The sequence below is a fragment of the Salmo salar genome, chromosome ssa25 (assembly GCF_905237065.1).
Source record: "Salmo salar chromosome ssa25, Ssal_v3.1, whole genome shotgun sequence".
NCBI classification, from domain to species: domain Eukaryota; kingdom Metazoa; phylum Chordata; class Actinopteri; order Salmoniformes; family Salmonidae; genus Salmo; species Salmo salar.
Genome location: NC_059466.1, coordinates 12305764 through 12330582, shown reverse-complemented (window position 1 = coordinate 12330582; position 24819 = coordinate 12305764). Strand labels below are relative to the sequence as shown.

Sequence of the window (24819 nt, the reverse complement as noted above, 5' to 3'; positions counted from 1 at the left end):
ATTCTGGTTAGAGCCAGTTTGCGCTGTTCTGTGAAGGGAGTAGTATACAGCGTTGTATGAGATCGGCAATTTCTTGCACAGAATATCCTTCATTTCTCAGAACAAGAATAGACTGACGAGTTTCAGAAGAAAGGTCTTTGTTTCTGGCCATTTTGAGCTTGTAATCGAACCCACAAATGCTGATGCTCCAGATACTCAATTAGTCTAAAGAAGGCCCGTTTTTTTGCTTCTTTAAATCAGCACAACAGTTTTCAGCTGTGCTAACATAATTGCAGAAGGGGTTTTCTAATGATCAATTAGCCTTTTAAAATGATCAACTTGGATTAGCTGACACAACATGCCATTGAAACACAGGAGTGATGGTTGCTGATAATGGGCCTCTGTAGGCCTATGTAGATATTCCATAAAAAAAATCAACTGTGATGGAGGAAGTCACCCAGGAATATTGTAAAGGCATATGGACAAGTGAATTCATTACCACACTGTTTAGAACAAAAAATATATTTGGAAGGGATTAGTCTATTCATCTTCCCATCAGCAGTGTTGTGGGGTGTTCTGATAGTCTGGGAAATCGAGCTTTGCTCAGACATGTAGCAGGGACCTGAGATGAGGACATGCGATTCCCTACAGCTCCATATCAACCAGGCAAACGTTACCTCTGCTCCTATAAAAGTTGGACATAGTTCCATCCAGTGACGTTTTTAAGATGAGGGAGGACGATTATTTTCACGAACATGGCCTTAGAACCATTATGTTGTAATAGAAATGTCATTCATTTTCCTTTCCCCAGTTCAATGTAACATTGATTTGGTTTAGGCTACTACATGATACTCAAATTTGACCTATACCCATCATGAGGTTGCTACAACCTAGCCTATGAATGAAAGTTGACAACGTAGGTGCACACAGGTCGAGATTTTTCTTTAGGTGACACATTCAATACTGCCTTGCACACTCTTGCCCTGCATCTAGCTGATCTAGGGTGTAGTCATTAGTCCAACAGTTGCAAACAAGAGTTTCTATTGGAATACACCCCTGATCTCACACAAACACAGTTCACTTTCATAGCAGCCACATACAAACAGCTTGTTGTATTCCTTCTCGCATCTCCGCTCTCTTCTCCTCTCACCTTTTCCCTTCGCTTGCACAACACATCAGCTGTCTGTGACCAAGCGAAATAACCTTTCCAAGCCTTCCTATCATAACTGCTACACAGCCTACATCGTTGTCACCATATTAGCTAAAGTAACGTCATAGTCAACATGGCTAATAGAACTAATGTGTTAGTAAGTTAAATCTGCTACAACCATGGAGTACAGTGTACAGTCAGTAAGCAGTTTAGCAGTTACACTGGCTGGCCCCGGTGGCAATAAATTAGTAAAACCAAAAGCTTACCTTGACTTGGAAGAGTTCCAGTGTTGGAGAGTCATAGCCAGATAGCTAAGTAAGTGAAAGTAGAAACAATTACAAAATATATCTCTCTCTTGCTTCGCCTTCATTTTTGAGGAAATTAATTTGTTCAAAACTGTTAAACGATTGTCTTTCTCTTATAGTCAACTACTCACCACATTTTATGCACTGCAGTGCTACTAGCTAGCGTATGCTTTCAGTACTAGATATATTCTCTGATCCTTTGATTGGGTGGACATGTCAGTTCATGCTGCAAGCGCTCTGATAGGTTGGAGGACATCCTCCAGAATTTGTCATTAATTACTGTGTATGTCTATGGAAGGGGGTGAGAACCATGAGCCTCCTAGGTTTTGTATTTAAGGCAATGTACGCAGAAGAGGACGTAAGTTAGCTGTCCTCCGGCTATACCATGGTGCTACCCTACATGTGCTGTTTAGGCTACTGTAGATCTTTATTGCAAAACTGTGTTTTTTAAAAATCTATTATTTGGTGACATGTCAATATATTTAGTATAGGACAACTTTTTTTTTAAATGTTTCACTATTTTTTTATTTTTTTAAATTCACTGAGGAGGACGGTCATCCCCTTCCTCTACTGGTCCCATCCTACAGAATAGACCACCAATTCCTTGTGAGTAGGAGAGCCCTGCTGTCCTCTTGGCTTTATTAAACAGGACAGGAGTGGGTAGGCGTCCAAGAAGAGCACAATATTATCTGGGTGTTAAACTAAAGGGCATTATAGAATACTCTTTTATTTGTTTTTAAGAGCATGTCCAGGATTGCATAACAGGCAGAAAGCCTCGGCTTCAAAAGTACGAGTGGCCGCTAGCCATAATGGCCACTATCCATAGAGGTCTGTAGTAGACATTGGTCGATGGCTACTGAGCGCCTCCTATTGTATTGCTGAAAGAATGTATGCAAAGTGGTTCTAAATTGATTAAAAACGACTGTTTTTCCATGCTGTACCTGAGACGGCTTGAGTTATACAGTTGTTAATGTTGTTCTTCAGAAGTCTAAGTGATATGCAAGAAAGGCTCTAGAAAATCACAAACTTGGGAAGTGTACTAAGAAACGTCTTAGTAGAAAGCCAGGCATCTAACGTCGCACTGTTGCGTTTCAGCTCTGAAGTGTGTGTGCCAGCTATGTGCCAACAACACCTGTGAGACGGGTGCAGACGGGGCCTGCTGGAACTCTGTGATGCTGATCAACGGGAAGGAGGAGGCCGTCAAGTCCTGTCTGTCCCCGGCTGAGATGAGGGGACAGGTCTTCTGCTACAGCTCCCGGAACGTCTCCAAGAGAAACTGCTGCTTCACAGACTTCTGCAACAACGAGACCCTGCATCTGCATCCAGGTACTTATGAAGTCATGCTACTTATTGCAAAGTCTATTGTACTGTTATTAGAATCTATTGCCCAATCGTTATGGTTTTCACTTTCTGGAATTGAACCCCATGGTTTCGAAACTCAAACACACGTCCCTTAACCATTTAATACTCACAGCTTGACTTGTGGTTATTCTACCAAAGGAAAGCGTTCTAAAGAAATTGAAAACCCCATGCGGACAACGTTAGTAGCTAGAGCGCATTCCAGGAGGGATTTCCCGCTCAGGCCGTGGTCTAGCCAGACGAGCTGAGCTACCATTGATTGGCCTAGCGTATCCTGTGACATAATGTTGTCAGAGGTTACCCGCCGCCTGCCAGTGATCCGCCCATCAGTTTTATAGACACCTCGTCAGGCCAGTCGTGTGGAATTGGTTAGAGCGAAACGTCTGCTTTGTAGAGGTAGGTTAGTTAAAGCTCTCGGCACATGTTGCTGTTCTCAACTCGGTGACCTCAGTAAGTAAACATTCTCATCTTTTTGACGTTTTAACGTCGCCTGATTTCTGTTACTGCCCAGTACTGAAGATCTGTAGTAAGTTATGGTGTTTTTGAAGCTGTATAACATCCACATGCTTCTCCCTTTTTTTAGTTCCTGGTGTTTTACTTTGCTCTCCTCAAAGTTACTCTTCATTAGGAATGTGAGGGTTTGTACACATTTATAATCGGTCAAATGTATATTATTACGATTTAGGCCTTGAAATTGATATACACTGAGTGTACAAAACATTAGGAACACCTTCCTAATATTGAGTTGCACCCCCTTTTGCCCTCAGAAGAGCCTCAATTGTCAGGGCATGGACTCTACAAAGTGTCAAGCGTTCCACATTGATGCTGGCCCATGTTGACTCCAATGCTTCCCACAGTTGTGTCAAGTTGGCTGGATGTCCTTTGGGTGGTGGACCATTCTTGATACACACAGGAAACTGTTGAGCGTGAAAAACCCAGCAGCGTTGCAGTTCTTGACACACTCAAATCGGTGCGCCTGGCACCTACTACCATACCCCGTTCAAAGGCACTTAAATATTTTGTCTTGCACATTCACTGTCTGAATGGCACATAGACAATCCATGTCTCAAGGCTTAAAAATCCTCATTCCTTTCATCTACACTCAGGGGCGAAAATCTGATATCCACTTTGGAGGGGACAATTACATGACATTTTCTCAAGAGCAATTCCTGAGGGGGACACCAAAAGTAGTGCTGTAACACATAGCCTACATTGTAATATGGTAAATGTATATTGAGGAACCAAAGAAATAAGGTGTTTGCCGTACTCCTAACTACCGGTACCCAAAACTACACAACTAATCACAACAGCAATACCATTGGCTTTAACAAATCTTAGTTCAGTCACCAGTTTAAGTTGAGAGTGGGGTATCCATGGCATTTTCCAATTATGTTCCTATTTTACAAGTAAAAAAATGGAGAACCTTTCATAATGTTGCCAAACAAAGACTCAACAAACTTACCTGAGACTCCCTGTCTCTGCCAGTCTGTCCCTGCATATCTGTCCCCAACTCTGCTGTCTGTGTGCCATCTGTTGACTGCTCTGCCTAATGACATCATTGTGAAACATTTCCATTAGAATTTAATTTCTTTCTTATGAACATTTTATCAACTAGTCTTTGAGATATTAGGCTACTAGGGTTCTTACTTTGCGTTTTGGTGTATTGAAAAATACTCTGATGTCTGTCTTTTATTTTTCTGCCATTTTTCTACCTGGCTGGCTGGCTGGCTACACACACAGTGTGTAGGTTATTTACAGTAGGAGATGGGCTTCTATCATCTTCAATCATACTATATGGGCTTCGATCTAAAAGGTAGCTAGCAAATGTGAAACGGATTAAAATGACAAGAGTTGACAGCTGTATGAGTTCACCATTTACACAACATATGCTGCAACCTTTTGTCATTTTAATAGTTTGTTTCATATTGGCTGGCTTCCAACAATAGCTGAATTTGCAAAGCTAGCGAGCACCAATTCAGTTTCAGTGGTGTTTGCTATAATCTTTGCTACCCAGGTTAAATAAAGGTGAAATAAAATAAACAAATAAAAGTTCCCTTGCGACAATTTAGCTTTTGCAACGAGACCATTAAATATATTTAAGACAATTGTAGAAGAGAGTGTAGTTCTGTTCAGTTTGGACTTCAGTTTATCGCTAACCTTATCACAGGGACTTTGAAGTACTAACTTACATCATCTGCATGCTGATTCCATCTTTGACGACGCCACATAAATGGAATAGGTACTAGCTAGCTTAATAGTTAATATTTGCGCGCTAGCTCTGCATATTCAGCTAGTGTGTGTGCGCGATTGACTGGATTAACTTCTTTGGGCTAGGGGGCAGTATTTTCACATCCGGATAAAAAACGTACCCGATTTAATCTGGTTACGACTCCTGCCCAGTAACTAGAATATGCATATAATTATTGGCTTTGGATAGAAAACACCCTAAAGTTTCTAAAACTGTTTGAATGGTGTCTGTGAGTATAACAGAACTCCTATGGCAGGCAAAAACCTGAGAAGGTTTCATGCAGGAAGTGGCCTGTCTGACAAGGTGTTGTTGTTCTTGCTTCTGTGTATTGAAGAGTCAGGATCTTAGCTGTAACGTGACATTTCCTAGGGCTCCAATAGGCTCTCAGAGCCCGGGAAAAACCTGAACGATGACGAGGCAGCCTCAGGCTGAAACACATTATCGCCTTTTCCAAGTGGCCCATCAGAGGACAATGGAATTAGGCGCGTGCCCGATTCGACCCCGTGCAGTATTTTCCTTTGGCTGTTTAGCTAATTGCAGATTCCCGGTCGGAATATTATCGCTTTTTTACGAGAATAATGGCATAAAAATTGATTTTAAACAGCGGTTGACATGCTTCGAAGTACGGTAATGGAATATTTAGAATTTTTTTGTCACGAAATGCGCCATGCGCAAGACCGTTATTTACCATTTCGTATAGTGTCTGGGAAGCACGAACAAAACGCCGCTATTCGGATATAACGATGGATTATTTTGGACCAAACCAACATTTGTTATTGAAGTAGCAGTCCTGGGAGTGCATTCTGACGAAGAACAGGAAAGGTAAGACCATTTTTGTTATAGTAAATGGGATTTTGGTGAAGGCTAAACTTGCCGGGTGTCTAAATAGCTAGCCCTGTGATGCCGGGCTATCTACTCAGAATATTGCAAAATGTGCTTCATCAGAAAAGCTATTTTAAAATCGGACATATCGAGTGCATAGAGGAGTAATGTATCTATAATTCTTAAAATAATTGTTATGCTTTTTGTGAACGTTTATCGTGAGTAATTTAGTAAATTGTTAGTAAATTCCCCGGAAGTTTGCGGGGTATGCTTTTTCTGAACGTCACATGCTAATGTAAAAAGCTGGTTTTTGATATAAATATGAACTTGATTGAACAAAAAATGCATGTTTTGTATAACATAATGTCCTAGGTGTGTCATCTGATGAAGATCATCAAAGGTTAGTGCTGCATTTAGCTGTCTTCTGGGTTTTTGTGACATTATATGCTAGCTTGAAAAATGGGTGTCTGATTATTTCTGGCTGTGTACTCTGCTGACATAATCTAATGTTTTGCTTTCGTTGTAAAGCCTTTTTGAAATCGGACAGTGTGGTTAGATTAACGAGAGTCTTGTCTTTAAATAGCTGTAAAATAGTCATATGTTTGAGAAATTGAAGTAATAGCATTTCAAAGGTTTTGAAAATCGCGCCACAGGATTCAACTGGCTGTTACGTAGGTGGGACGAATTCGTCCCGCCGGTCCCATAGAGGTTAACCTCACGTCAGTTACGTGCATTGAGTGCCTTTCAGACAGTAGATATGACCTCTCTGTTACCTAGCAAGCTAAGGAACTGGCAGTGGATCAAACCATTGTGAGGCAAAGGGCGGGGGGGTCGCAATCTTTTGAAACTTAAAAACGCGCTATTAAGTGTCTATAATCAGCACAATTGCTTTCATTGCGTATTATTAATATTATTTAAATTACATAGTTATGTTTCAGTGATATATTGGGGGGGACAAATCATATTTTTCCCAGGATGGGGGGGTCGTGTGTCCCCCGTCCCCCCCGGGATTTCCGCCCCTGTCTACACTGATTGAAGTGGATTTAACAAGTGACCTCAATAAGGGATCATAGCTTTCACCTGGATTCACTTTTTCAGTCTGTCATGGAAGAGCAGGCATTCCTAATGTTTTGTACACTCAGTGTACAGCTTGCAGTAGCAGTGTAGCAGTGCTGTACCTTGAAAGTTGACATCGGCTCGCTCCCTAAATAGCCTAAAACCCTAGAATAGAACATCTTGTACTCTTCATATCATATAATTGACCTATCTGACATTTTCCATATAACTATTTTGGGTGTGTGTGTGTGTGTGTGTGTGTGTGTGTCATAAAGCTTCTTATATCTCGAATCTTATATATAAGGTTTAGAAAAGTTAAGTCGAATCAGACTTCTGGGCTTGAACAAAAGCCTGCACACCCGGTATCTCTCCAGGGTTGGTAATAACTGAATTACAGTGACGCTGTAGGATCCAGACCAATCATCAGAGTATACTTAGACCCTTTGATGTGAAAAATACACACATTATGATAAAGTTGTTAAAGGTAACATTCATCAGTTGTTCACAGATGATAGTCTACACAACGACTTCGGGTATGAATGGATATGGGGATGTTTAAGTGCTTGCTGCTGTTTCAGAGGAGAACTGCACTATTGCTGACGACCTTGTATTTTAAGAGGGTACGGACTTGTATTTTAAGAGGGTACGGACTACACTCTCTATTTCCTCTATTCTTCAGTGCCTGTGCTATGACCTTGATTACCGTTCCCCTGGTAACCACATTGATTGTATGTACCGAAGCAGAGTGGTCCAACAGCTTCCAAATTACCCGAGCTACAGAGAAAAGACGACCGCTTTATCAGTAACTCATAAAGGCCACTTAGACAATGATATAACTGACTACTATCGCTGTGGATGAAGTGTGTGTGTGTGTATAGCTGTTTTACAGTTCATATAAGGTAATCAGTCAATTTAAGTACATTTGGCCCTAATCTATGGATTCCACATGACTGGGAATACAGATAGACATCTGTTGGTCACAGATACCTTAAAAAAAAGTAGGGGCGTGGATCAGAAAACCAGTCAGTATCTGGTGTGACCACCATTTGCCTCAGGCAGCGTGACACATCTCCTTCGCATAGAGTTGATCAGGCTGTTGCTTGTGGCCTGTGGAATGTTGTCCCACTCCTCTTCAATGGCTGTGCCAAGTTTCTGGATATTGGCGAGAACTGGAACCCACTGTCGTACACAACGATCCAGAGCATCCCAAACATGTGCAATGGGTGACGTGTCTGGTGAGTATGTAGGCCATGGAAGAACTGGGACATTTTCAGCTTCCAGGAATTGTGTACAGATCCTTGCGACATGGGGCTGTTCATTATCATGCTGTAACATGAGGTGATGGCGGCGGATGAATGGCACAACAATGGGCCTTAGGATCTCGTCACGGTATCTCTGTGCATTCAAATTGCCATCGATAAAATGCAACTGTGTTCGTTGTCCGTAGCTTATGCTTGCCCATGCCATAGCCCCACCGTCACCATGGGGCACAATGTTGACATCAGCAAACCGCTCACCCACACAACACCATACACGTGGTCTACGGTTGTGAGGCCAAATTCTCTAAAATTTGGAAGCAGCTTATGGTAAAGAAATTAACGTTCAAGTCTCTGGCAACAGCTCTTGTGGACTTTCCTGCGGTCAGCATGCCAATTGCGCACTCCCTTTACTTGAGACATCTGTGGCATTGTGTTATGTGACAACTGCACTTTTTTAAGGTGGCATTTTATTGTCCCCAGCAGAAGGTACACCTGTGTAATGCTCATGATGTTTAATCAGCTTCTTGATATGCTGCACCTGTCAGGTGGCCAGCATCCCGGAGTTGCTTTTACCCCAAACTTTTGAACGTGTGTGTGTGTGTGTGTGTGTGTGTGTGTGTGTGTGTGTGTGTGTGTGTTATTTATATATATATGGATCACGTGAAAACAAGCTCGTTTAGATATGTTTATGGATCTTATTGTAACCGGTTAGAGCACATGACTGAAAGTTCAAAGGGTAGTTGAGATAACTTTAGCCCACTATAGTCGTGATGTTTGAAATCTATAATAAAATGGCTCTGCGCATGTAAAATGCTGTATCTGCCTAGTGCATAGAAATTGAATATATGATCTAGCTCCTATGGGTACGCTAGCAATGGCTGCCTGTCCACCCATTATGCCATCAATGTTTTGAACGGGGAGGCCCGTTCTATAGACTCTATTTCTTGTCATAATGACTGTTCTTTATTTCAATCCGGTGACGTTGATTTCCAGAAATTTGCCTAGTCTTAAGAACACGTTGTTTCATACCGTCGCGTAGATATTGTGATTTGGATACAAATATTTGAATATGTCAAAAAAATGATGAATGACTTGAGATTGCTGCCTTAACACATGCCACTCCCAAAGTAGCCTCCCAACATTAGACACAGATAAGTGGCCTATTTAAAGCATATGGGGAAGTAGATATGTCCCAAGTGCATCCAACTGATATCCATGTTGAAAAACATTCAATCTTTTAACCAGTAGGGCAATGGAGGTTAGAGACTGATTTTTATTCATTTTTTTTCTGTTGTTTTGCGTGCTTCGTTGAGTGACTTGCTTTGCTCTACTTGGACGGGTGGTAGAAAGGCTTTTTAGGTTAAAGGGAAAGACGTGTTATGAAATAGTTGACTTGGGTTGTCGTGTTCACATATCTGTGTACAGTTCACATATCTGTGTACAGTTCTCACCCTGTCAATGTTGCAAGACGTCTTACTAGATGAGGACATTTAAAGACTATTCCTGTATTTGGGGATAAGACCAGCAGGTCAAAATAACATGATGCAACTTAAGCTCTAGAGTGCACGTTCTGTTTTGTTGATATGAAGGCTATTCCAACTTTGAAAAATAACTGCTTCATTACTTTTTTTTAATTCTTGAATAATTTAGTATTCCCATGGTAATTCCAGGACATTTGCATAAATGTCATTCAGTCAGTGCTCATTAATTTCCCCAAAAATAACGACACAAAGTTAGGCTTACTGTGTATGTCTGGCAGTACAGCCAGAGCCATGTCATATGCTGAGTGATTCATAGTCTAGATACTTATCTCCAAGATGCATTTTGCAGTCAGTAAATGACTCCATGGAATGTATTATTGGTAAAAACAAGCTGAACTTATAAAAGCTATGGCCAGTAAAACCCTGCTTCTGTATCTTGTGCTGCTGATGAATCTGATTTGCCTGAGAACATCTGGCATAGAACAGGTCTTTTTAGAAACGTGTTTAATTGCAAACCTAACTCTGCATCTGCCAAATTCAAGTTTCTCAGGATCTGAGAGGATTTAGACTAGCTGAAGGGCTGTATTTAATTTTCTGGATGGATGGTTTTCTGTCTAGCCTGGGTGCCTGAGCCTTTCTGTATCCATACTAACGCACAACATCGTTTGGCAAGTCAAAGTTGTTTTTAAGCAGAATAGCACCCAGTCCAGGATCGGTCTGACTAAATGATCATGGAGTAAATTATACTGGCAACCCCATATGGTTCTGGTCAAAGGTAGTGCACTACTTTTGGAGGTCATTTGGGACACAACCATATTCATAACATTGTTAGCTGCTGGTGAACAGAATGGAGCCTTTGTTTTTGGCGAGATTTCTTTCGCTTCATATTTTGACCACAAGCTGGTACCGTATGTTACTACATTGACGTACTGTACATTATTGGTAGTAATGGGTTAATGAATAAAGTTGAAAATGACCACTAGAGGGCATAGGGATCATGAAGTATTAGCCTATGTATTATTTGAGTTCAGGAAGTGTGTGTATATATATTTTTTTTCATCCCTAAACATTCTCCATCCGTGTTTTTAAAATCTTATATCACAAATGTGTGGGCCATTGCACATTTAATCTACTGATCGTCTTGTTACTGAATGAGGCCCTCTGTTTTTGAATACATAGTATGGTGTGTATGCTTCTGTGTGTTGTGTAGGCTATGTTGAGAGGCCTTCGGAGGAGCCCGGCTGGGGCAGGCTGGAGCTGGCAGCGGCCATCCTGGTTCCCTCTGCCCTGCTGTGTGTGAGCATCCTGCTGGGGGTGTGTGTGGTGCAGGGCCAGCGCTGTGCCTACAACCGGGCCCACAAGAATGACGTGGAGGAGCCCCTGGACGACCAGAGTCTCATGTCCCCCGACAAGTGTATTAAAGATCTCATCTATGACATGAGCACGTCCGGCTCAGGCTCCGGTAAGAGAGGGTCTACAAATGCATTTACAGTCATAGAAATAGAATCACTAGAACGGCCATCCCTTTCCAAGTCATTGGGTCTGTAATGGGGATTCCATTTAGGCGCACAACAGAGGAGAGCAGGTAATGGCGCTCTGATAGATAGATCTCACGGTGAGTGTAGCGTTTTGAATCAATTTGATGTTTTAATATTGAACACCATTTTATTTGCTTGATATGGACACAATGGGCAGGAAGTGAGAGAAACAAGTGGAGTTCAGAGAGTTTTCAATTAGATGATGTTCCTGGCAGATCAGTTGTAACTCCCGAGGGCTCCCGAGTGGCGCAGCGGTCTAAGGCACTGCATCTCATGGCTAGAGGCGTCACTACAGACCCTGGTTCAATTCCAGGCTGTATCACAACCGACCGTGATTGGGAGTCCCATAGGGCGGCGCACAATTGGCCCAGCGCTATCCGGGTTCGGCCGGGGTAGGCTGTCATTGTAAATAATAATTTTTTTCTTAACTGACTTGCCTGGTTAAAGAAAATAAAACATGAAATCCTGATTAAACTGATTTCGTTTTTGTTTCACAGGGCTGCCGCTGCTGGTACAGCGGACAATAGCTCGGACCATCGTGCTGCAGGAGACCATTGGGAAGGGCCGCTTCGGGGAGGTGTGGCGAGGGAGGTGGCGAGGGGAGGATGTAGCGGTGAAGATCTTCTCATCCCGAGACGAGAGGTCCTGGTTCAGAGAGGCAGAGATCTACCAGACCATCATGCTCCGACACGAGAGCATCCTGGGATTCATCGCAGCCGATAACAAAGGTACTTATTGACACATTTGGGCAAATGGCACCCTGCTCCTCATTAAGTGCACTACTTTTGACCAGGGTCATCTCTGTTGTTTTGACCATGTGAGACCAACGTTCTCAATAGGACTGTACGCATACACTAACCCCCAGGTGTATGACCATGCCCTTTGCTGTTTTTGTGTTGCAGATAACGGCTCTTGGACCCAGCTGTGGCTGGTGTCAGAGTACCACGAGCACGGCTCTCTGTTTGACTACCTGAACAGGTACACAGTGTCTGTGGACTGCATGATCGTCCTGGCCTTGTCCATCACCAGCGGCCTGGCACACCTCCACATGGAGATCATTGGCACTCAGGGTGAGGGACTGGCACCGCAATCCTCTCTGCCTAGATCGGGCACTACAGCTCCCAGGTCCTAGCCATAGCTCCACAGATATATATATATACCATGCCCTCGGCTCTTATTTGCAGTATAGTAGCCTCCAATTCAGTAACAATTGCAGACCTGTGTATCTGTGTCTAGTGTTGCAATGATGCCATTCCTGCTATAGATTATCTATTTAACATCCCACAGGATTCACATGTATTTATTTACCAAAGGTCAGAAGATTACTCACTGTGACTAGGTGAGAGCCTCCTACTGTACAAAGCACTAACAGCAGAAATCCCTCATTTGTGGAGCGCTTTGTTATTCTTAGCTACTTTCCCAAGCACAGTTCTTTGTGTTGCTTGTTACTTGCTGTAGTGACCGTGTCACATTCATAACCAAAGCCCTACTTCAATAGTTACAATATAACACATACGTTATTTTCTTCTGAATGAGTTTTCTTTGTGTCAGTTGTTTACACAGTACTACTGTTAGTCGATTGTGAGCACCAGACTTCTGTTTTGCAAGGGTCATAAAGCAGTGAAAACAAACATCTATCCTGTTCGCAAGTTATTGAAATGACATGAAGTATAACTGTATTGTAATGTGTACATCTATTATTCTTAGCCCTGGGAATCTATTTTGCAAGGGCCATACAACGGTGACAGCAAACCCCATGTGTCACGTTAGCAAGTTGAAATGACATGTAATATAACTCTGATTTGGGATCTGTCTTACAGGGAAACCTGCCATTGCCCACAGAGACATCAAGTCTAAAAACATCCTGGTGAAGAAGAATGGGACAGCCGTCATAGCAGACCTGGGATTGGCCGTGAAACACGACTCCAGCACCAACACCATCGACATACCGTCCAATCACAGAGTAGGAACAAAGAGGTAACTAGGCAGCTTTTACCTGAGAGAAGAGAGAGATGGGCATGTTTATTGGCCGCTTTAATCAACTTATTCAATTATTAGTATTTTATCTTTATGTCCTTTTAGAGAGATGGAGGGAGAAATATTGAGCCGACGATCAGGAAGGTCTCACATTGACTTTGTGTACGTCCCAAATGCCACAGCTCTGGTCTAAAGTAGTGCACTAGAGAATAGGGTGCCATTTGCTACATACACCAAGCCTTTACCTCACGTCACTCGCCTTCGTTTAGGAGATTGATGGCTAACCGACAGGTATCCCCTTCCACGTGCTCTCTCCATCATTCAGAGCTCTTTTTTTAAATGTTTAGGGCCACCATATGCTTTTCTTGTAAACTGTTAACAGAATGATTGGACCACAGCTCACATGGAGCCCTGTATCTATAATAATAAACTGACTATGCGTATCTCTGTGTATCTCTGCCAGGACATTGAGTCTTCGTACTCTAAAGGACAGATGCGTCATTGTTGACTCTCACCCTAAAACCCAGTTAATTAGAAGTTAACAAGTGTATCCTCCCTCCTGGCAGGTACATGGCACCAGAACTGCTGGATGACACGATCAATATGAGCAGCTTTGAGTCATTCAAGCGGGCCGATATCTACTCCCTGGGCCTGGTGTTCTGGGAACTGGCACGGAGGTGTTCTGTAAGGGGTAAGTTATAAAAAATAAAAAAGAAGCAAGCTGAAGCAAATAAAATGGAAATCCCCAGACTGTGCAACTAATGCACTCCTAGGAATTACACTATTTAAAGCTGAAACGAATATTCTATTCGCTGTATAGTACACTACTTTTGACCAGGGAACCTCTATATAGGGTGTCATTTGGGACACAAATCAAGTTATTTAACTCTTAGTACAAAAGCAACCTTAAGCAAATGGAATGGAAGTGTCCAGTCTGTGCAGCTAATGCACTGAAATAAATGAGCCTGGAGCAGTGACTGATGCAGTTATTGGGTAGATGACTCAAATGACTTTATTCAGTGATTCATCATTTTATAAATATTAAAGGTACAGCACAAGTAAAAATTGCCTTTTGAATGACCAAAACATCACCCATAATATTTTTACACTATTAAAATGTTCAGAATTGAATCAAGTTGTACCTTTTTCTCTCATCTCTAACTATCAGGAAGCCTGAAAGAACAGGCGGAGTGGTAAGGGAGTTTATATTCATGAGCGCACCTTGACTGACAGCTTTTATCAATAAAACGTCACGATATGGTGCAGAGTGTTCGATTTGGCCACCGGGGGGCAAGGAGACCACCAGCTCTGCTAAAACCAATGACAACTACGTGCCATTTTCAAGGGATTGTTAAATGTTATAACTATTTGGTTTTAATATCATCACCTCTTGAAGAGCATTGTCAGAACTACACATTTCAGATTATTCCACATTTATCTCTATCATCAGAGTTATTCAGCATGTAACTGCATGCTTTTCATGATCAGTAAACATCAATTGATCCTCGTCCTGGTGAAGTTGTCAGTAGGACTACTGTCCTCACCACCATATAAGCAAAGCAAATATAGTCTAGCCATCTAAACTCAGCAAAAAAAAGAAACGTCTCTTTTTTAGGACCCTGTCTTTCAAAGATAATTCTTAAAAATCCAAATAACTTCACAGACCTTCATTGTAAAGGATTTAAACACTTTTTCCCATGCTTGTTCAATGAACCATAAACAACTAATGAACGTGCACCTGTGGAAAGGTCGTTAAGACACTAACAGCTTACAGACGGTAGGCAATTAAGGTCACGGTAATGAAAACATAGGCCTCCCTAGTGTCCTTTCTACTGACTCTGAAAAACACCACAAGAAAGATGCCCAGGGTCCCTGCTCATCTGTGTGAACATGCTGCAAGGAGGCATGAGGACTGCAGATGTGGCCAGGGAAATAAATGGCAATATCTGTACTGTGAGACGCCTAAGACAGGGAGACAGAACGGACAGCTGATTGTCCTCGCAGTGTCAGACCACGTGTAGCAACACCTGCACAGGATCGGTACATCTTAACATCACACCGGCGGGACAGGTACAAGATGGCAACAATAACTGCCCGAGTTACACCAGGAACGCACAATCCCTCCATCAGTGCTCACTGTCCACAATGGGTTGAGAGAGGCTGGAAAGAGGGCTTGTAGGCCTATTGTCTGGTGACAACAGACAATAGGCCTACAAGTTTGTAGCACGTAGTTGTCATTGATTGTTGTCCTTAAGCCTTTTTCCCACAACTTTGGAAGTATGCTTAGGGTCATTGTCCATTTGGAAGACCCATTTGCGACCAAGCTTTAACTTCCTGACTAATGTTGCTTCAATATATCCACATAATTTTCTTTCCTCATGATGCCATCTATTTTGTGTAGTGCACCAGTCCCTCCTGCAGCAAAGCACCCCCACAACATGATGCTGCCACCCCTGTGCTTCACAGTTGGGATGGTGTTCTTCGGCTTGCAAGCATCCCCCTTTTTCCTCTGAACATAACAATGGTCCTTATGGCCAAACAGTTCTATTTTTGTTTCATCAGACCAGAGGACATTTCTCCAAAAAGTACGATCTTTGTCCCGATGTGCAGTTGCAAACCGTAGTCTGGCTTTTTTATGGTGGTTTTGGAGCAGTGGCTTCTTCCTTGCTGAGTGGCCTTTCAGGTTATTTCGATATAGGACTCGTTTTACTGTGGATATAGATACTTTTGTTCCTGTTTCCTCCAGCATCTTCACAGGGTCCTTTGCTGTTGTTCTGGGATTGATTTGCACTTTTCGCACCAAAGCACGTTCATCTCTAGGAGACAGAACGCGTCTCCTTCCTGAGCGGTATGACGGTTGCGTGGTCCCATGGTGTTTATACTTGCGTACTATTGTTTGTACAGATGAACGTGGTACCTTCGGGCGTTTGGAAATTGCTCCCAAGGATGAATCAGACTTGTGTAAGTCTACAATTTTTCTTTTGATTTTCCCATGATGTCAAGCAAAGAGGCACTGAGTTTGAAGGTAGGCCTTGAAATATATCCACAGGTACACCTCCAATTGCCTCAAATGATGTCAATTAGCCTATCAGAAGCTTCTAAAGCCATGAAATCATTTTCTGGAATTTTCCAAGCTGTTTACAGGCACAGTCAACTTAGTGTATGTAAACATCTGACCCACTGGCATTGTGATACAGTGAATTATAAGTGACATAATCTGTCTGTAGACAATTGTTGGAAAAATTACTTGTCGTGCACAATGTAGATGTCCTAACCGACTTGCCAAAAGTATAGTTTGTTAAGACATTTGGAGTGGTTGAAAAACAAGTTTTAATGACTCCAACCTTAGTGTATGTAAACTGCCGACTTCAACTGTGTACTGAGATCATGTGACACTTAGATTACACACAGGTGTACTTTATTTAACTAATTATGTGGCTTCTAATTGCACCAGATCTTATTTAGGGTCTTCACATCAATGGGGGTGAATACATATGCACGCACCACTTTTCAGTTTAAAAAAATAATAATTAAACAAGTTATTTTTTTAAATTTCACTTCACCAATTTGGACTATTTTGTGTATGTCCATTACATGAAATCCAAATAAAAATCTATTTAAATTACAGGTTGTAACACAACAAAAACTGCAAGGGGGATGAATACTTTTGCAAGCCTGTTCTTTTTTCAAAAATGTTATGAGGGAAATGTTTGTTAAATGGGTAGTGAATTTAATTTCCTTTTATTTACTGTTCAGAGTTATGATGCTATCAATTCGTTGATGTAGTGATATACTCATTCTACAATGTGTATTGTGGTATTTTTGAAGTACCCAATTTGAAATATGCAATATTTAGTCAGACTTTTTTTCTGAAACTTTTCAATGTTTGTATTTGGAATGTGTGTGTCTGAAATGCTCAATTGATTTTACATCAAATCAAATTTATTTATATAGCCCTTCGTACATCAGCTGATATCTCAAAGTGCCTTACAGAAACCCAGCCTAAAACCCCAAACAGCAAGCAATGCATGTGAAAGAAGCACAGTGGCTAGGAAAAACTCCCTAGGAAATACTCCCTAGAAAGGCCAAAAACCTAGGAAGAAACCTAGAGAGGAACCAGGCTATGAGGGGTGGCCAGTCCTCTTCTGGCTGTGCAGGGTGGATATTATAACAGAACATGGTCAAGATGTTAAAATGTTCATAAATGACCAGCATGGTCAAATAATAATAATAATCATAGTAGTTGTCGAGGGTGCAACAAGCATGTCCGGTGAACAGGTCAGGGTTCCATAGCCGCAGGCAGAACAGTTGAAACTGGAGCAGCAGCACGGCCAGGTGGACTGGGGACAGCAAGGAGTCATCATACCAGGTAGTCCTGAGGCATGGTCCTAGGGCTCAGGTCCTCCGAGAGAAAGACAGAAAGAGAGAAAGAGAGAATTAGAGAGAGCATATTTAAATTCACACAGGACACCGGATAAGACAAGAGAAATACTCCAGATGTAACAGACTGACCCTAGCCCCCGACACATAAACTACTGCAGCATAAATACTGGAGGCTGAGACAGGAGGGATCAGAAGACACTGTGGCCCCATCCGATGATACCCCGGACAGGGCCAAACAGGCAGGATATAACCCCACCCACTTTGCCAAAGCACAGCCCCCACACCACTAGAGGGATGTCTCCAACCACCAACTTACCGTCCTAAGACAAGGCCGAGTATAGCCCACAACGATCTCCGCCATGGCACAACCCAAGGGGGGGCGCCAACCCAGACAGGAAGACCACGTCAGTGACTCAACCCACTCAAGTGACGCACCCCTCCCATGGACGGCATGGAAGAACACCAGTAAGCCAGTGACTCAGCCCCTGTAAAAGGGTTAGAGGCAGAGAATCCCAGTGGAAAGAGGGGAACCGGCAAGGCACAGACAGCAAGGGCGGTTCGTTGCTCCAGCCTTTCCGTTCACCTTCACACTCCTGGGCCAGACTATACTTAATCATAGGACCTACTGAAGAGATAAGTCTTCAGTAAAGACTTAAAGGTTGAGACTGAGTCTGCGTCTCTCACATGGGTAGGCAGACCATTCCATAAAAATGGAGCTCTATAGGAGAAAGCCCTACATCTCTGTTGCGGAAGTCAGCCGTTTGCTTAGAAATTCTAGGGACAATTAGGAGGCCTGCGTCTTGTGACCGTAGCGTACGTGTAGGTATGTACGGCAGGACCAAATCGGAAAGATAGGTAGGAGCAAGCCCATGTAATGCTTTGTAGGTTAGCAGTAAAACCTTGAAATCAGCCCTTGCCTTAACAGGAAGCCATGAATAACTATGACTTATAGTATCTTGCGTCGGGCTTCACAGCATAAGAATTTGTTCTTAACTGACTTGCCTAGTTAAATAAAGGTAAAAATAAATACCCCCCCCACACTTTGGTCTGTTTTCACAGGCTTCACAGGATATCCCCCTTCTTTGCCTTGGGGGATATGCTTTGATTTTGTATCACAGCATTTCTGATGCGGTGGTTGCCTGGGAAGCTGTGCAGACAGAGTAGATGTTGAATTTTCTAAAATGTCTATCATTACACAACTTGATGGTAGTGGAAAGACGACAAAAGGGGATGGACAGTGAAATAATAATAATAACCCCCCCCCCCAATCATCATGATTAGTCCCAATGAGACAAACCACAACTGTAAAAAAATAACTCACACAATGGAATGGCAAAATGTGATTTTCAGGGGTAAATTACAAATACTATACAAACTGCAGATCCTTATGTGGACAACGTTCAAATCACATTTTATTTGTCACATGCTTCGTAAACAACAGGTGTAGACTAACCATGAAATGCTTACTTACAGGGGTAAGTAACTTTATGATCAACTTTCTCAATATACAAGCTACAGTCATTTTTCATACTTGGATCAACCTACTATATGAACTGTTTTCATTCAAATTTGATGAAGAGAAAAAAAACATGATTTTCACTGTTGGGGAACTTTTTTCAAAGAATCATTATATTACCACTGATATTGAATAAACAAAATGTTTAATATTGCCGTGGAACTCATGGAGGTACATTTGTGCCGTGGAACTGATGATAAAATGTATTTTTTTCCCCAAAGGACTTCAAGAAGATTTTCAGTTGCCTTACTATGATATGGTGCCTTCAGATCCCTCTGTGGAGGACATGAGAAAGATAGTCTGTGACCAGAAACTGAGACCTAACATTCCCAACCAGTGGCAGAGCTGCGAGGTGAGATAAGATTCTGACTGAATTCCGGTAATTTCCCCAAAGTGTCCAGGTTTTTCTAGTTGGAAGATTCCTGGAATCCGCAGTAAATCTGTGAATACTCCAACCGGGAAGCCTGGGAATTTAGGTGAAGTTACCTGAATTTTACAACCCTAGACTGGAATGTTTTTAAAAAAATTTTTTGCTTTACCGCTACAGTGCCATAAGGTAAGTACTGTATGTTGGCTTGGCTAGCATTTAGAATTTTACCTCTGTAAATTGAACTGCTGTTTCTGAAGAAGTTTTTACTTGTGTTGACTGTAATATGGGTTTATGTTACCTATAGTGCCTTCGGAAAGTATTCAGACCCCTTGACGTTTTCCACATTTTGTTATAGCCTGAATTTAAAAGGATTTCATTGATGTTTTGTCACTGGCCTACACACACTACCTCATAATGTCAAAGTGGAATTATGTTTTTCGAAATGTTTACAAATGAAAAGCTGAATTATCTTGAGTCAATAAGTATTCAAGTAAGTTCAGGAGTACCGTAATTTCCGGACTATTAAGCGCACCTGAATGAATATAAGCCGCACCCACTGAATTGAATATATATATTTTTTGGAACATAAATAAGCCGCACATGTCTATAAGCAGCAGGTGCCTACCGGTACATTGAAACAAATGAACTTTACACAGGCTTTAACGAAACACGGCTTGTAACAAAATAAATAGACTTTAACGAAACACGGCTTGTAACAAGAAATAAAAAATTTGCAGTAAGCTTTAGTTGTCTTTTTGCACTGTGTCAATTCCTCACGCTGCTGTTTCCAACGTCTTATCATCGACTCATTAAGACCAAGCTCCCGTGCAGCAGCTCTATTTCCTTTTCCAACAGCCAGATCAATCGCCTTCAACTTGAAAGCTGCATCATATGCATTTCTCCGTGTCTTTGCCATGATGAGGGTGACAAAATGACTACCGTAATCAGAATGATGGGAAGTTTGAGAGCGCTCGATTTAATCTAAACAGTAAACAAAAAAGTTGTTTGACCTTAACCCGTTCGGCAATTTCATTGGTCTAATGAAAGCTTCATGCCGCCAAAAAACTGAGAACGTCACAGAATGTGTTTAAAAAAATGTATATATAAAAAAATTGAAAGCGGGAAAAATCCATATGTTAGCCGCATCATTGTTTAAGCCGCGAGGTTCAAAGCCTGGGAAAAAAGTTGCGGCTTATAGTCCGGAATTTACTGTAAACGTTTGCTTAACAAGTCACATAAGTTGTATGGACTCCCTCTGTGTGCAATAATAGTGTTTAACATGATTTTTGAATGAATACCGCATCTCTGCACCCCACACATACAATTATCAGTAAGGTCCTTAATTCAATCATTAAGAACTGGGGAGTTTTTCAGGTTAAAAAAGTAACGGAATGGAGCTAAGCACAGGCAAAATCCTAGAGGAAAACCTGGTTCAGTCTGCTTTCCACCAGACACTGGGAGATGAATTTACCTTTCAGCAGGACAACCTAAACCACAATAACCTACCAAGAAGACGGTGAATGTTACTGAGTTAGTTTTGACTTTAATCTATTTAAAAATATATGGCAAGACCTGAAATTGGTTGTCTAGCAATGATCAAAACAACCAATTTGACAGAGCTTGAATAATTTTGAAAAGAATAGTGGTCAAATGTTGCACAATCCGGGTGTGGAAACTCTTAGGGACTTACCCAGAAAGACTCACAGCTGTAATCGCTGCCAAAGGTGCTTCTACAAAGTATTCACTCAGGGGTGTGAGTCCTTACGTAAATTAGATATTTCTGTATTTTCAATATATTTGCAAAAATTTATAAAATCACGCTTTCACTTTGTCATTAGGGGGTATTGTGTGTAGATTGGTGAGAACAAAAAATATTGAATCAATTTTTAATTCGGTCTGTAACACAACAAAATGTGGAATAAGTCAATGGGTATGAATACTTTCTGAAGGCATTGTATTCTTAGTTGAATGCACTTTCCTGTAAGTCGCTCTGGATAAGAGCCTGTGCTAAATTACCATAATAATCTGGTCTGACCATGTAAAATCTGGGCCTTTTTAATTGATAAAAATCCCTCTGGATTCGTTAGGCACTGCGGGTGATAGGCAAGCTGATGCGCGAGTGCTGGTACGCCAATGCTGCAGCTCGCCTCACCGCACTGAGGGTCAAGAAAACCGTCTCTCAGGTGACTGTACTCAAGGACATCAAAGATTAGCTAGGTAAGCTAGTCCACTGGCTGCCCCCCCCCCATCCAATGTACTGTTATTAGTCGGAGCAAAGCATCCTCTGGACCACACTAAACACTCAATTGGGTGGTATTCATTAGAAACCAAACAGACTGGAGCAGGGAGGGGTCTACCTGAATTTGTCAAATAAGAAACTAACATTTTCGGGTTTTTTTTTGTTGCTATGTTGTGCGCTAATGAATACAACTCAGCAGTGTGCATTCTCAGCTTGTGATGCCAAAGGAGCCTACTGCTGTGACCCAGCAGGGAACACTCCTGTCCTGCCCTGCAGTGTGTGACTGGAACTGCATCACCCAATCAAGAAGGAACAGGAAATGAAACTGTGACCTTTTTAGATGTCAATGGATGATTTATAATGTACCGATTTTTCTCTGCTACCTCAGATGTTTTTAAGTGCCCAAAGCTTGAAGTTGCACATTGAATGCTTCACGCCATATAATTGTGTATGTACTGTAGTGCTAGGCAACATGCAAAAAAATATTGTAAATGTTACTGAGTAATGCACTCACTGCTATGCCTGATTAGTAAAGGACACCCAAGGTCTACATCCAGAAAAATAACTGCTATGTGTGTGCTGCCCCCACCCCACCCTATTCTATTACGCATCCATATATATTTTTGTATATGACTTGAAAAATAATGCCTATATCAACTATACTCTGTATTTAACTTTAAAAAAAGTCCAAGATGTTGTATAACACAATATATTATTATTAAAGGGGCAATCTGCAGTTCTAACAATGACAAAGTGGACACCCACTGCTATTTTTGGTTAACAGCTGAGGGACGGGGCTGGAGAAATGGAACTACTCTCAAATTCATAGACCGAGCTATGGATGCATGGGACTGACCATCCATGATATCAATATTATAGTATTAACCATATAATTAGGAATTAGAATACTAATAGTTGAAATAAGAATAGTCATTTAATAGGATCTCTGGTTTTAACCATGCTTCGAGGATATACAGTATTTGTGTACAATGGCACTGTTTACAAACAATGGCGTAAAACAAGCTTATATTTTGGTTTTCGATGTGCTACGACAGTATTTACTTAGCTCGTGAGGCATTTTATAAGTTATGTTCTTTAAGAATCAATGGGTGTATATCATTAATGTAATAAAAGTGAAGAAAAAAAACAGATGTAGCTATTGCAGATTGCCCCTTTAAACACATGCACAAACGCATTTGTATTTTTTCTAACAATCGCATCTTCTCTGTGAAGCACAACTTTTGTTATATTACAGAAGAGAGAAGTTTTAGAAAAAAAACACTTAAATATATTGATATATTTAATATATAGATGTAATAATGGAAAGAGTTTTATTCCATATAAATATTGTTTATATATCCAAAGCCTTTAATTGAACACTACAATATGTAGGGACACTATGAAATGCCAATGTGAAAATATATACATGCATTGTTTTTTTTTTTTTAAATGAAGTACAAAATGTACTACATTGTTGGTATAATGTACTCAAAGCAGTACACCCTTTACCCAAGATAATATGCACCAAAAAAAAAAAAGACCAAATTGTTCACCAGATATTTTTGTTTGTCTACTAAAGAGGGATTTTTCAGTGAGTCCAGACAGCCGTGAGTTTGAACAGTGGCTGTGTTCAGGCTGCTTATGTGAACACTAATGCCATTGTCAGACTTGGCTTGTAAACCCTTGCCATAACAGGCTTAGGAACGGGGACATAAGCTAAATCTGCAGTGGGTGTCTCCTGTACACAACATGGCAGGCCTGGTGCTCTGTTTGTGTAGGCCTGCAGCAAGTTCAATCAGAGGTATACGACGTGTATATCACACAGACATTTTGCCAATGTATGTTTGAAAATTTGCCCATGTATTGCCTGTGGTGTCATTTTGCTTAAACAAAGCCTGCGATTTGAGATTGTTTAAGATGGGTGCTGTTTAGAAAAATACACTTGGCTTTTAATGACTTATGTAGATTTGTTCTTGTTGACTTTTATATTGTTTGCTTATGCAAATAAGGGCTCTATTGAATTTGGCTCGCTAAAGTTCAGAGTTACAGCGTGATTGAAATCTAAAGGCAATGTTCCCGCGTTAGCGAAGACTGCATTCACGGTAAACGCTGCATATGTCGGCTCAATCGGAAATTACCTTTTTGATCTCACAACCTGGAACGCTTCAGCGATACAGATTGAATAGAGCCCTAAGCTGTTTAACATCTTTGTAGTTCATGCAAGTCAGCATCTGCCTGGGGGGGGGGTCAATGTACAGTAGCATGGTCAATGTAGCATGGTCAATGCAGTTGCTTCATAGGTGTACATAGTGACAGGCTTGCTGCTCTGCTGCCCGTATAGCTGTATCATTAAGTCAATGTTACAATTATGTTTTGTGCGTTAAAAACAATGACCGTTTCACTTAATATGTGTAATTATTTCCCCGAAATTGTAACAAAATATATATTGACATTGCAGTATTTAGTGCTCTGCCTGTATCCTGTGGACAAGCAAGCTAATGTTAATTGTCTAATTGGAAATGAAGATGTGCTTTTGTTGTCATGGCCTACAGTCGAGTCAGTTTCCCTGAGGAACTGAACAGTCTGATCACTGTTTGACAACTGGTCAAGATGATGTGTGGAATTGTTTTGCTTCTATAGACCATCTGTCATTCTGAAGAAAAGAGACTAATTCTGAAATTTCTGGTCAAATATCTTTTGAAAATTGTGTATGACACAATTTGGAAGTTTTGCCTGCTCTGGGAATGTGGTATTCGTTTTCTAAAGAAGGTTTTACGTTGAGAAATGTCACCCTCCAATGAATTAGCTTCATTCTTTCTGTTGACAAGAGCAACTATTTTGTGTTGTGAATTCCGATATGGGTCTCTTATGTCAATATGTCTTTCAGTCTTACACTATTTATTATAAATATGTGACAACGGTGAGTCAATAAACTACATTTAATTGAAAATTACATTTTTCTTTGATATTTTTAATACCTTATTTGTTTGTCATATGTAATTCCCCATGACAGATTATGATAGTATCAGGGCATGACTTCCGGAATGAGAGTGTTTCCCTCTCATTTTCAGTCGTTTACCTGAAATGACAATTTCTTATGTATGTCATCCGTTTTATCCTCTGCAATGATTCATAAA

At 41.2% G+C, this 24819-nt stretch overlaps 1 protein-coding gene across 4 annotated transcripts in view; it reads left to right on the top strand.

The window, feature by feature from the left end:
* The window catches only part of LOC106586171 (activin receptor type-1C), a 34526-nt gene extending 9891 nt beyond the window's left edge, over positions 1 to 24635 (top strand). The window contains exons 2-10 of one of the 4 annotated variants that reach the window (XM_045707588.1): positions 2530 to 2760; positions 10870 to 11121; positions 11695 to 11925; positions 12100 to 12267; positions 13018 to 13174; positions 13741 to 13865; positions 19295 to 19425; positions 21531 to 21660; positions 21895 to 24635. In XM_045707588.1, coding sequence (XP_045563544.1) covers positions 2530 to 2760; positions 10870 to 11121; positions 11695 to 11925; positions 12100 to 12267; positions 13018 to 13174; positions 13741 to 13865; positions 19295 to 19425; positions 21531 to 21656 — 1421 coding nt within the window. In that variant the 3' untranslated portion in view covers positions 21657 to 21660; positions 21895 to 24635. Of the gene's footprint in view, positions 1 to 2529; positions 2761 to 10869; positions 11122 to 11694; positions 11926 to 12099; positions 12268 to 13017; positions 13175 to 13740; positions 13866 to 19294; positions 19426 to 21530 lie in introns of all 4 variants that reach the window. The other 3 variants (XM_014173108.2, XM_014173107.2, XM_014173106.2) reach the window with 3 other exon arrangements.
* Positions 24636 to 24819: the final 184 nt, after the last annotated feature.